The sequence below is a fragment of the Azolla caroliniana genome, unplaced genomic scaffold, assembly GCF_043228905.1.
Source record: "Azolla caroliniana isolate FFs.n. ecotype wild unplaced genomic scaffold, voAzoCaro1.0.p SCAF_10, whole genome shotgun sequence".
In the NCBI taxonomy this organism is placed as follows: domain Eukaryota; kingdom Viridiplantae; phylum Streptophyta; class Polypodiopsida; order Salviniales; family Salviniaceae; genus Azolla; species Azolla caroliniana.
The window spans coordinates 1,395,801-1,406,712 of record NW_028230445.1 but is presented as its reverse complement, the minus strand read 5'-3'; the positions used below and the strand labels follow the sequence as shown (position 1 = coordinate 1,406,712).

General features: G+C 41.8%; 2 protein-coding genes across 2 annotated transcripts; one reads left to right on the top strand and one right to left on the bottom strand.

The window, feature by feature from the left end:
* Window positions 1-4,013: 4,013 nt before the first annotated feature.
* Window positions 4,014-4,442, bottom strand: LOC147858615 (uncharacterized). Its single transcript, XM_087325645.1, has one exon. It carries the CDS (start codon window positions 4,440-4,442, stop codon window positions 4,014-4,016), a length of 429 nt encoding a protein of 142 aa, XP_087181771.1.
* Window positions 4,443-8,766: 4,324 nt separating this feature from the next.
* On the top strand, window positions 8,767-10,587 carry LOC147858614 (uncharacterized). Its single transcript, XM_087325285.1, has one exon. It carries the CDS (start codon window positions 8,923-8,925, stop codon window positions 10,510-10,512), a length of 1,590 nt encoding a protein of 529 aa, XP_087181411.1. The 5' UTR covers window positions 8,767-8,922; the 3' UTR covers window positions 10,513-10,587.
* The last annotated feature ends 325 nt before the right edge of the window (window positions 10,588-10,912 follow it).

Here is a 10,912-nt window from a genome sequence, read left to right as displayed (position 1 = left end):
CAACACGACAACGGTGTCAAGGTATTCCTCGCGGATGCGTGGAATGAGGCGGGACCTCGGGGGTCCTGTACCGAAGGGCAAGAGAGAAAGGAGAAAAGACCCGCTACGGGCGAGAGCAGATTCACAGGGACACGGCCCTTCAACACAAAGACGCGAGTGGGACAACGACACAGAGAGACACGAATGTATGTATGTATTAACAAAGACAAACAACAAAACAGGAGGTTGGTTACAACCGAACAGGCCGGCGAACAGATGCCGATGCCTGTTCGTAAGCGCACAGAAAGGAAAGAGTAGGTTGGAGGTGCTGCCGGAAGCACTCGGGCATTCCTCAAAGCAGCGCGAGCCTCCCGAAACCTGCACAGCAAGAAGCTACGGATTTTGCGAGCCAGAGAGAGAGAGAAGCCTTCGCCCACAAACCGACAGCACTTCGTCCTCGACTCTCCGCGATCCCTTCCTCCTCCTCGTCCCCCTCCTTTTATAGGCAAGAAGGGAGCCGTTTCCTATTAACTTCCTACCTACCTAGGATCTCCCATGTCCCTAATTCTCTCCTATGTACAACACAAGGTGTACGTGCATGAAGAGCCGGTTCCTATGCTCCGGTGCACCGATTCCGCTTGTGGACGGTTTTCTTCATGACAACGGTTATGTCAAGATTCGAACTCTTGACCTCGTGTATTATAGACAAGTGTTATGTTGTAACTAACACATTCAAATACATGGTCATATTATGTATATCTTCGTAGATTATATATTCAAGATCTAGAAACTTCTAGAATATTCTCCAAAATATTCTCTAGAATATTCTAATGCATGTACTTCAGCTCACAATATAAATACTTGTAACCTCCTTGGTCCCTTTCAAGGGATTTAACACCAGTCATTGAAACATCAATATAGTATTCTTGTTCCATGTCATATTGTCTTCTTGATCTTCATATTTGTCTTCATGCTTTCTAGTTAACCTTAGCTTCCTATATTCATAGTCTTGTGGCTCATAACTTCTAGAGTTCCTAGCCTCATCACTTCCAGTTCTAGTTATCGGTTGTAGCCTCGTCATCCATGGTCCTTCGTAGTCCATGGTTGGTGTGTCCGTGACACGGCCGAGTGATGGTCAAGTAAATGAGGCTTCCTACTATCTGTCAGAACCGTGTCGGCTCGCACACCTTCCTAGATTAAGGGCGAAGCTTCATATTTGGGACGGATTTACAATCCTTCATTGCGAACTTGAAGAGCATATTCAGCACATAATGACATTTTCTAATCAATATGCCTTCGGGGTTGTGGATCACTTCGATCCCAAGGAAGTAATCAAGGTTTCCAAAGTCCTTCATTTTGAGTGATGTGGCTACTTCAACCTTGACTTGGCTGATTTCTTTGAGATCGGCACCGGTGATGATTAAATCATCGACATATAGCAATATGCTTATCAGTCCGGTCCGACTTTGCCGAATGAAAAATGAAGAGTCTGACTTTGATGGAGCAAACCCCATCCTACGCAACCTCTACATGATTTTTGCATTCCAAGCATGCGGGGCTTGCATCAAGCCGTAAAGGGACTTCTTCGGTTGACAAACTGCCGATGTACACATGTTCCTGAAACTCGCCTTGTAGGAACGCATTTTTTACATCCATCTTATGTAAGTGCCACTCCTTTGCCATGGCGACGACTAGCAACACATAGACAGTCTTCATCGACTAGTGTGAATGTCTCATCATAATGGAAAAATCGAGCCTTGTATCGGTTGACAGAGTCGTCGGCGTTGTACTTGACCTTGTAAACCCACCTGCATCCAATCGGCTTCACACCCGTGGGTGCGTCAACTAGTCCCAAGTCTCGTTTTTTGCCAATGCTCACATCTCTTCCTCCATAGCAGCACGCCAATTCACGACCTTTGTTGCTTTTGTGTAGCTCTCCAGCTTACGCCCTTCCGCCACCTTCGACATATACGCATAATGATGCGCCATAAAATCATTGTATCCATACCGAATTAAGGGGTTCTTCTAGGGGACGGATCGGCGCAACGTCTAGTTTGTCAATTTCAAGGCCCTCTTGGCTAACTCCGAGCTCGTTTCCAGATGTTCTTCTTCATTCCTGGCCATGTTGGATTCATTCAGATTCGATGCACTAGCCTCTATGCCATATTCTGGCATCTTCATCTTCCCTTTTGCCTTGCACGTGAACCATCTCCTCGGTTTCTGGCACGGAGACTGCACAACAGAGTCTCCACTACTCGCCAGCTCTACATCCGATTGTTCATTCAAACTCAGCCCTCATTCGGCCCACTTGGCCGAAATGAGATTGGATTCTCTTCTAGAGTTCTGATTTCTTCTTCATCCAGGGGCATCTCATCCTCAGAATTTGGAATGGAGTTAAGAGGGGTTGGAGGTGGAGGCAAGTACTATGAAGTTGACTCATCGAATACAACATCTCGACTTACTCGGACCTGCTCATTCGAGTAGCCGACCAAGATACATTTCTCAGCTTTAGCGTCTAACTTCCTTCGCTTCTCCTTCGGCACCCTCAAGTGTGCCAATTTTGGCTTCTTCCAGAAGTACAACTCATGTGGTGACACTCCTCCATTTGCAGATGTCTGATTTTGTAGGTATACAACCATCCTGACTACTTCGGCCCAGTAAAATTTTGGCATATGCTTCTCCTCGAGCATTTCCCTGGTTGCTTCTTCGATTGTCTGATTCTTCCACTCAGCCACACCTTTCTACTGCGGCATGTATTTGTAGGAGAATTCGCGTTGAATTCTTTCCTTTTGTAGATAACTAGAGAATTGGTCAGAAAAGTACTCCTTTCCGCCTTCAGTCCTAAGGTATCTGATCTTTTGGCTTGTCTCTCGTTCAGCAAGGCTCTTCACCTTCAAAAAATAGGAGAAGACTTCACTCTTCTTCTCGATTAGGCATGCCCAGGTATGCTGAGTGAAGTCATCGATGAAAATCACGAAATATTGGCTCCCTCCGATGCTCAAGTTCTATACCGGTCCCTACACATGCGAATGGATTAAATCGAGCTTATTTCGGCTTTGATTTCGCTCGTTGGGGAATGGAAGTTGGTGATGCTTCCCTAACTGGAAGACCTCGCAAACTTGGCCCTTTCGGCCACTGAATTTTGGCAAGCCGAAAACGATGTTCTTCGTCTGCATTTCCCGAAGCTGCAAGAAGTTGACGTGGCTGAACCGCTTGTGCCATAAGTCGATCTGTAATTGGAATTTTTTCCCTTTGACGAACATAGCAGTGCCTTTGCGCAATGATCTTGCTTTCTTCTATGATGAAGCACCCAAGGTGAATAAACCAAACTTGCATGCCCTGGTCGACAATTTGTCCAACCGACACCAGGTTCTTGGTGATTGTCGACACATGCAAGACATTCCTCATGATTGCTCTCTAGTCAACATGGCTCAAAGGTACATCTCCGATGTGTTCGATGGGGTGAGGGGTGTCATCGCCAGTTTCGATGACCCTTGGTTGCTCTGACTTTTCAAGAGTCGAGAACCACTCCTTGTGATTTGTCATGTGGTTCTATGCGCCTGAATCCACATACCACACCTCGTTTGACCTTGAGGTGTTCACCGCCATCGAGTTGGCTTTGTGCTTCATTACAAAAATAGGACCCGTTTCGGCTCGCCCTGAGCCTTCAACGTATTGCGATCTTTGACGCTTATCTGCGATACCTCGGCTCGATCCGGCTCTGTCCGAATCGGCTCGCTTTTTCCCACAATCGCTCTTTTTTGGCCCTTTCGATCACAGTACCAGCAGTTTGTCGCGGTTTTTCCTTGCCGACTTCCGGCACCGCCTTGACTCCCCCTACTCATGGAGGGTTCGGAACTACTGTCGGCATTTCTATTATGCCTCTGGTTCTGTTCCTGTCGGCCACCTCCATTGCGTGCCAATCCGCCTCATCCACCACGACTATGGGGTCGATTTGCCTTCGTGTACAACATCTTGTTGTCGGTGTGTGTGCTCATTGACACACCCGACTGGTTTTCTTCTACGAGCAAGATCTATTGTAGCTCAAAAAACGAAGGCATATTCTCCGTCACGCAGACTGTCATTCGGAATGCTCTGAACTTTGATGCAAACACACCGAGGCAGACGTTCGCCATCTCGTCTTCTTCAACAGTGACGTTGACAAACTCGAGTGAGTTGCAGATCTCCTTGATCTTGGAGGTATAGTCAGCCATCGACATATCCCCCTGTCGGATGTTGCTCAACTCTTGTCTGAGTTGTAGCTTTCTAACTATGGTGCTTGCAGCAAAAATCTTCTTCAGATTTACCCAAGCATCCTTCGACATTTTCGCATCCCGGATGTAGCTCAATAGTTGGTCACTCACACATGATGCAAAGTTGTAAAGAATTATGTTTGCTGCTTGTTCCCAAGCCGTGAAATCTCTGTGTGTCACATCCGGTGATGTTTCATTTGCTCCTTCCATGTAACTTCAGTAACCGTGCCCAAGCATGTACTGGTGCATCTTGTAGGACCAAGGTGCATAGTTGCTCCTATCAAGCTTTTCTGTCGGAAGTGAGCTTCCCATTCCACTGTCCATGTTCCTGTCCTTTCTTTTCCGGAAAACGAAGAACTTGTCTCTGTCTTGTTTGCTTTTCTTTTTCAGTCGGTTGCAGAGGATTCTCAACCATTGCGCTCTGATACCATGTAAAAGAATGTGTGTGCGAAAGCGTAAGCGAAAGACACGGAGTACACAGTCCGTTATTCGGAAATTCGACGATTAGGTAAACACAAAGAATGGTGAGAGAGAGAGATAGAGACAGAGAGCGCAAACAACAAACTTAGATTCAAAATAATGAACACTCTATGCATACAATGTGCTCAGTGAGCACTTTTTATGCAAGTCTCCAAAAGGACTGACAGCAGTATTGACAAGTACTTCAATGCTCATAAATGAGCCTGACACTAATAGCCTATAATATTCCTATTACTAAAATAGGAATATAGACCTTTAACGGCCAGTTGATTCGGCTTTCGGCTTATTTAGCCGATCGGTCTCCAACCGATCCGGCTCTCAGCTTCTTCAGCCGATTTGGCCCATGTTGAGCTCATCTCTCAGCAATTCGTAATTGGGCTTTGATCATAAGGTACATTACCATGTAAATCCAACTTGCTCAACTTCGTTTATAACATGAACTTCATGTAGTCATATATATTCTATTGAACAAGAGTCACACAAGCTCATTCAAATGTTATCTGTACAACAACTTTGACAACCCAACTCCAGTGGTCCCCACCTTGACATTTACATGTTCTTCTTACATTGTTGATTTAGATTTAAAGCTATATGCTTTTCTCTACTCATTGTACCTAAGAGATAAAAACAAGGAAACAAGACAAACACATGCAAGAGGAACAATGAAAGAAGACGTAATGATAAACACATAAGTTCATATTATTTGTGCCATTATAGTTGTATGAATATTCACAATTTGTCTACCTACGCTAGAATAGTGCATTTATACACCACATTTATTTCTAATCACAAAACCAATGTGTCATCGAATTAATATATGTTCATGGATTACCTACTATATCATACACCACATTTATTTCTAATCACAAAACCAATTGTGTCACACGAATTCATATTTATGGATGGATTACTTACTATATCACAAATGTATTTAATTGCATGAAATATGTGATGTTCCATAAGAGGTATTTGATCAAAACCAACTTATGCCGCATATAAGGAAGATTGACACATTGATGAATATAATTGTATTTTGTTGGTCTTTACAATACATTTAAGTTGTCCTTTTCTTAATGCCATTTGATTTCGAGATTATATATTTTAATCATCACTTCCAACTTTTGGTGTAAATACAATGGGAAACTCTACCAATTTTGCATGTGCTTTGAGTAAACCTGCCAAGTAAAATTTTATGGAAGAAAATGATTCAACTACATTTAAAAGCCCTAAAAGGCATATCATAGATGGTCTTTCAACTCTATACAACATAATTTTATATTTGCACCACATTCCATTCCAATGAACTCTTCAAAACTTAGTAGCTTGTATTCATAAGACACAAATATTATCTTTTGACATGACAATGTAACGGAAATCCCAAAGAAATTGTCTTACATGGAAATTAAGAAATCCTAAAATTTTAGAATATGAATGCATTTGTAATCAATATTAAGCATTTAAATGTCTTACATGTGCAAGTAACGACAATTGTCTAGTAGTGTTCATGAGCACAAACTTTTCTATCTATCTCAATGCATGGGTGGTTATAACTCAACAATCCTTGAATCTTCATGCATATGTTTGCATAACTATATTAGCGCTATTATTTAACTCTAAATTGAAGCATGTCAAACATAAAAAGTAAGTTAATTTAGCATATAACTTCCTCACCAAACGTAAATAGTGACACAGAACTTTAACTCCCAACAAGACAAGTGCACATGGGTATTGCACAACTATGAAAAGGAGTATCCTCAAACAAAGTTGAATCGTGGTCCTTGAGCCATGATATTGGTATGTAAATAAACTAATGGTGTGAATTATACATGAGCTACCTTAGGTCTAGTCAATCACTTAAACTATGGAATGTGAATAACTATACATAAGCTATCTTAGGTCTAGTCAATGACATAAAGTTGAATCCTACATTGTTTGTTTGATACTATACATATTTATATATGCATATATGTTGTACATGTTATTCCACGTGCTTGTATACAATCCTAGTATCTAGGGCACATGCTTGAATCTTCGGAATTGAAGTATAAATTCTATTAAGTTGCTTTCTTATTTGATGCAACTCATTGAGTACAAGATTAAGATTGCATTAAGGTTATAAACTTTACGGTTGAGAGATTAAAGATAACTACAAGTTATTGTATTTATGAAAGTGTATTGAATTGAAAAACATGCCCAAGCACACAAGGATGAAAACCAAATCTACATTAATTTAAGGATTGTCGCAATGTATCCATGATTTAAGTGTATGCATTATAGCAATGAGAGTTACGGTAAACTATGGAATAAATAGGTCCACTTATTAGTAACTTTATTAAAACATTATGGTTACTATTATAAATATAAATCAACAGGTTGTAAAAAAGGTATCATAATTACATTGGTTTGGATTGTACGGTGATTGAGTTCTTCATTGGAGGGTTGAATTAGATATCTAGAAACAAGAAAACACAATCAAATGGTACAATACATTTTGTGATGAGTATTGTTTTGTACTTCTATTGACGTCAATTTATGCACAATATATAATGAGAAGCACAAACATTTTGTATTAGTAGTAAATCAGATGTTGAATGAGGTCTTTTCCCAAATGGTCACGTTGTACAAAATAGAGTCCAAATCTATGTAGCTCTCGCGATACACTTGAACATGATGATAGCACTTTCACAATGAAGATGAACAAATTGATCAAGGGTTGTCTATTCTAGTCAAACACAATCTAAAGAAATTGCCTAGCTTGAGCACAAAAAAGAAGAACTTATAGTTGTGTGCCATCATGGCACCAATAATTCTAAACAAATGCCTATATCAGGGCCAAATTCCTAGAGAACTCCTTATTCATGATTGTATTGATGATTTGATAATTAATGTGATAAAGAGTAGAAAAGGGAGGAATTACTATCAAACAAGTCAATATTGATCAGTGTTTGTATCACGGCCACGATGCAAGAATAGTGAAACTAGTGGACATCCTCTCTTTTACTTGGAGCTAATGTTTTTGCATTTACCTAAGCCAAGTTTCACGTCATACAAAAAGTAAATATACGTCTTGAAATAAGTCAATAGTGTAGAAAACATTGTTGATGCTCATATTGAATGAACAAAATGCTACTTTCTTTGTGGTTTTGAATATCCTAAAACCAAAACATGTGAACTGGTTCAAATCAAATCCGTACCTAGTGATCAAGATTGGCACTATTGCCAGCATAAAAAGCCTAACTTGGGAGGGAGTATTGGACGTTGACTATGAGACATGCTATTATTTTCTATGGTTCGTAAGTTAGTGTGATTAACTTCTGAGTTATGCCTTAGCATAAGGGGCAATCCGTTGTTTTCAAAATTGTAGATTGAAAAAGTAAATCGTAAAGCCTTAAAACTAGGAAGGAATACCTCTTTCACGTCGTAATAGTGTCACCGCCCTCTTATTCTAATCAATCAATCTTTATGAAGGTCACATAATAAAATATTTATAGTTTTTGGCATTGTTTTGTAGCTTCCTAACAAAATTTCTCTAAATTGATTTCTAAACGTTAATTCATGAGTAGTACTTTTGTGAATGTGGGGTAATGCATCACTTTGTGCTTTACACGTAATATAGATAGATTCTTTAGTAATGGTTTGCTTGCCATTCGTGGCAATTAAGAGTGAGGGATACACCTAGTGGTTTATGCGGCCTTTGCTCTCTAACCCAAATGTGGGGAGATGAATGCCCGCCCCATGGAACTATGGTCATGTAAATTATAGAGAAACCAATGGCATTAGGTATAGAATTTGTTCTTTGATCATGATTGTGATCCGAGAAGTTGCTCAAGTTTGACGTCAATCGAATCCATTTCCGTGTTGGGTTTAAACTCTGAAAGTTCTCATGTACTATTCACTATGAATCGATGATGTTCACGACGGATGGCAAGACAAAAAGGAACGAGGAATTAATATATGTGAATATATTATACACACACACACACACACACACATGCATATGTATCCTTTCAATCTTTTGGGTGAGGACTTGGGAGTAACATTGCCACAGTGTGCTTTAGACACCTCGTGTCATGTTTATTTGTGATCAACCTTAGGATGTGAAGGGTCATATATATGTGTGATTTACCATTCAATCAATCTCTCTCCTCTCCTCTCCTCTCTCTCACTCATTGTACACAAAATTTGAACTATTCTGATAAATTTGATTGCCATGGCAGAGCTAGTTTATGGCGATGATCATCGACACTCCCTTGCTCCCATCCACACCCCATCTACTTCATCTAAAAAGAATGTGACTACCTTGAACTTACTTCTAAATGATGTGTACCATGAATCCATTAGCTCTCTAGGGAACTTCGACAAGCTTGATCACCATAGCACTCATTCCTTCCAACTATCCCCTCCTTCATCGGCGACTTCTTCAACTTCTTCAACATTAACTCATGTGAGCTTCTTCCATACCTCGACCTCCACACCATGCAAAGGACAACTTTTCACAAAATCCAATAGCAACTCCTCAATGTACACGATAACAAGCCTAGACCATCATCATCACAATATGATGGCAATACGGAGGCCACATGGGTTGTTCCAGTCATTCCTCGGCACGTCTTGGAAGGCACCGACGCCACGCCATCGGGGCGGGGGCGGGCCCATGTCACCACCGACAACAAACGTATTTACGATGATGCCGGCGAACGTGGTTGGGAAGAAGAAGCCACCGGGTTACGTCTCGGATGAGCCGACGTCCCCCGAGGTTACGTGCATGGGGAGGGTGCGGAGGAACAAGCATTGTAAAGCTTGGGATGCGCTCGTGGTGGACATGGAGACGGCCGAGAAATGCTATAATGCTAGTGGGAGTGGTACCAACAATAGTAGTGGTAGTAGCAAGCCAAGGTTGAGGTATAGAGGTTCTACACCAAGGTCTAGTAGTGTGGCAATGAATTGTAGCAATGTAATGGTCCCTAGGCCTCTGCCCCAACCTGCCATATTCAACAGGTGGAAAGCCTTCTTGGGCAACATGGCCAGGGACATGAAGCTCCATATCCCTAACCTCACCACCAAGCTCCACAAGCTCCATAGGAGCTTCACCGGCCGGTCTGCCTCCGGCTGCGCCCCAGCTGTCGAGGACTTTGTCATAGCCGATCTCCTCCGACGCCGTGCTCGGTCATCACACCCGGGCCGACACCGGAGATCGGCCATCAAAGATGAGGGCTGTGCTTCAGATGCCATGGCAGTGGTGAAGGAAGATGCCAATGTCTCCGGTCCCAACGAAGAAGAAGAAGAAGACGGCGATGAAGTTCATGACCGAGAGAAGGTGGACGAAGCCGCGGGTCATCACCGGATCGGCCGAGACTCTTATTTCTCTGAATCGGAATGGGATGTGTCGGTCCAAGAAAACTCTTATCCGTCCGACACCGACGAGAAGCAGCAAGTGCCTACCCTACCGAATTGCCTACGCCTCATGCGAAACACTAGCCGGCGGAAGGTCTTTCATAGCAATGATGATGATGATGATGATGATGATGATGGTGATGGTGATGAACATGATATTGGTGCCTGCATGAAAGGTGTGCAATCTAGTCATGATGGTGATCCATGCCATGTTGGATATAATAGTGATGATGATGATGATGATAATGATGATCATGATCATGATCATGATGTTGATCACAATAAGAATGTGTTAATGTTGAGGAATAATGTTCTTGCACGCACTTCCGACACCGCAGTTAAGAGACCATCATCGAACGGTATCAAAAATCTCTTCGGAAGGAGACCGGTTAATCAACATCGTTAGATATTATCAAATACACATCCAAAGTTCAATATAAATGTATTATATGTATTTTCTAATAATAATTGAAGCCCTCGACGTAGTCGTCGTTGTACTCATCAATCCAATGTGTCTCGACTCTCAAATGTGTTGGTTTAGACATGCATTACTATAGAATGGGTTGTTTTCCACAAGTCCCACAGAGACATCATAATATAGTAGAATGGGTTCTTTGAGAAGTATGCTTGAAGCTTAACAAGTCTTTGCCATAAGACAAGCAAGAAGTCTTTTTGAATGGTCTAGTTTGAACGGAGAAACGGTGCAAAAAACATTTAGCACAATTATGGTTTCAAATATCGTCTCATGGAATGCACGAAAAAGAGGCTATAGAGACTATGGATATGCTGAGGAGGGGTTGTATTAG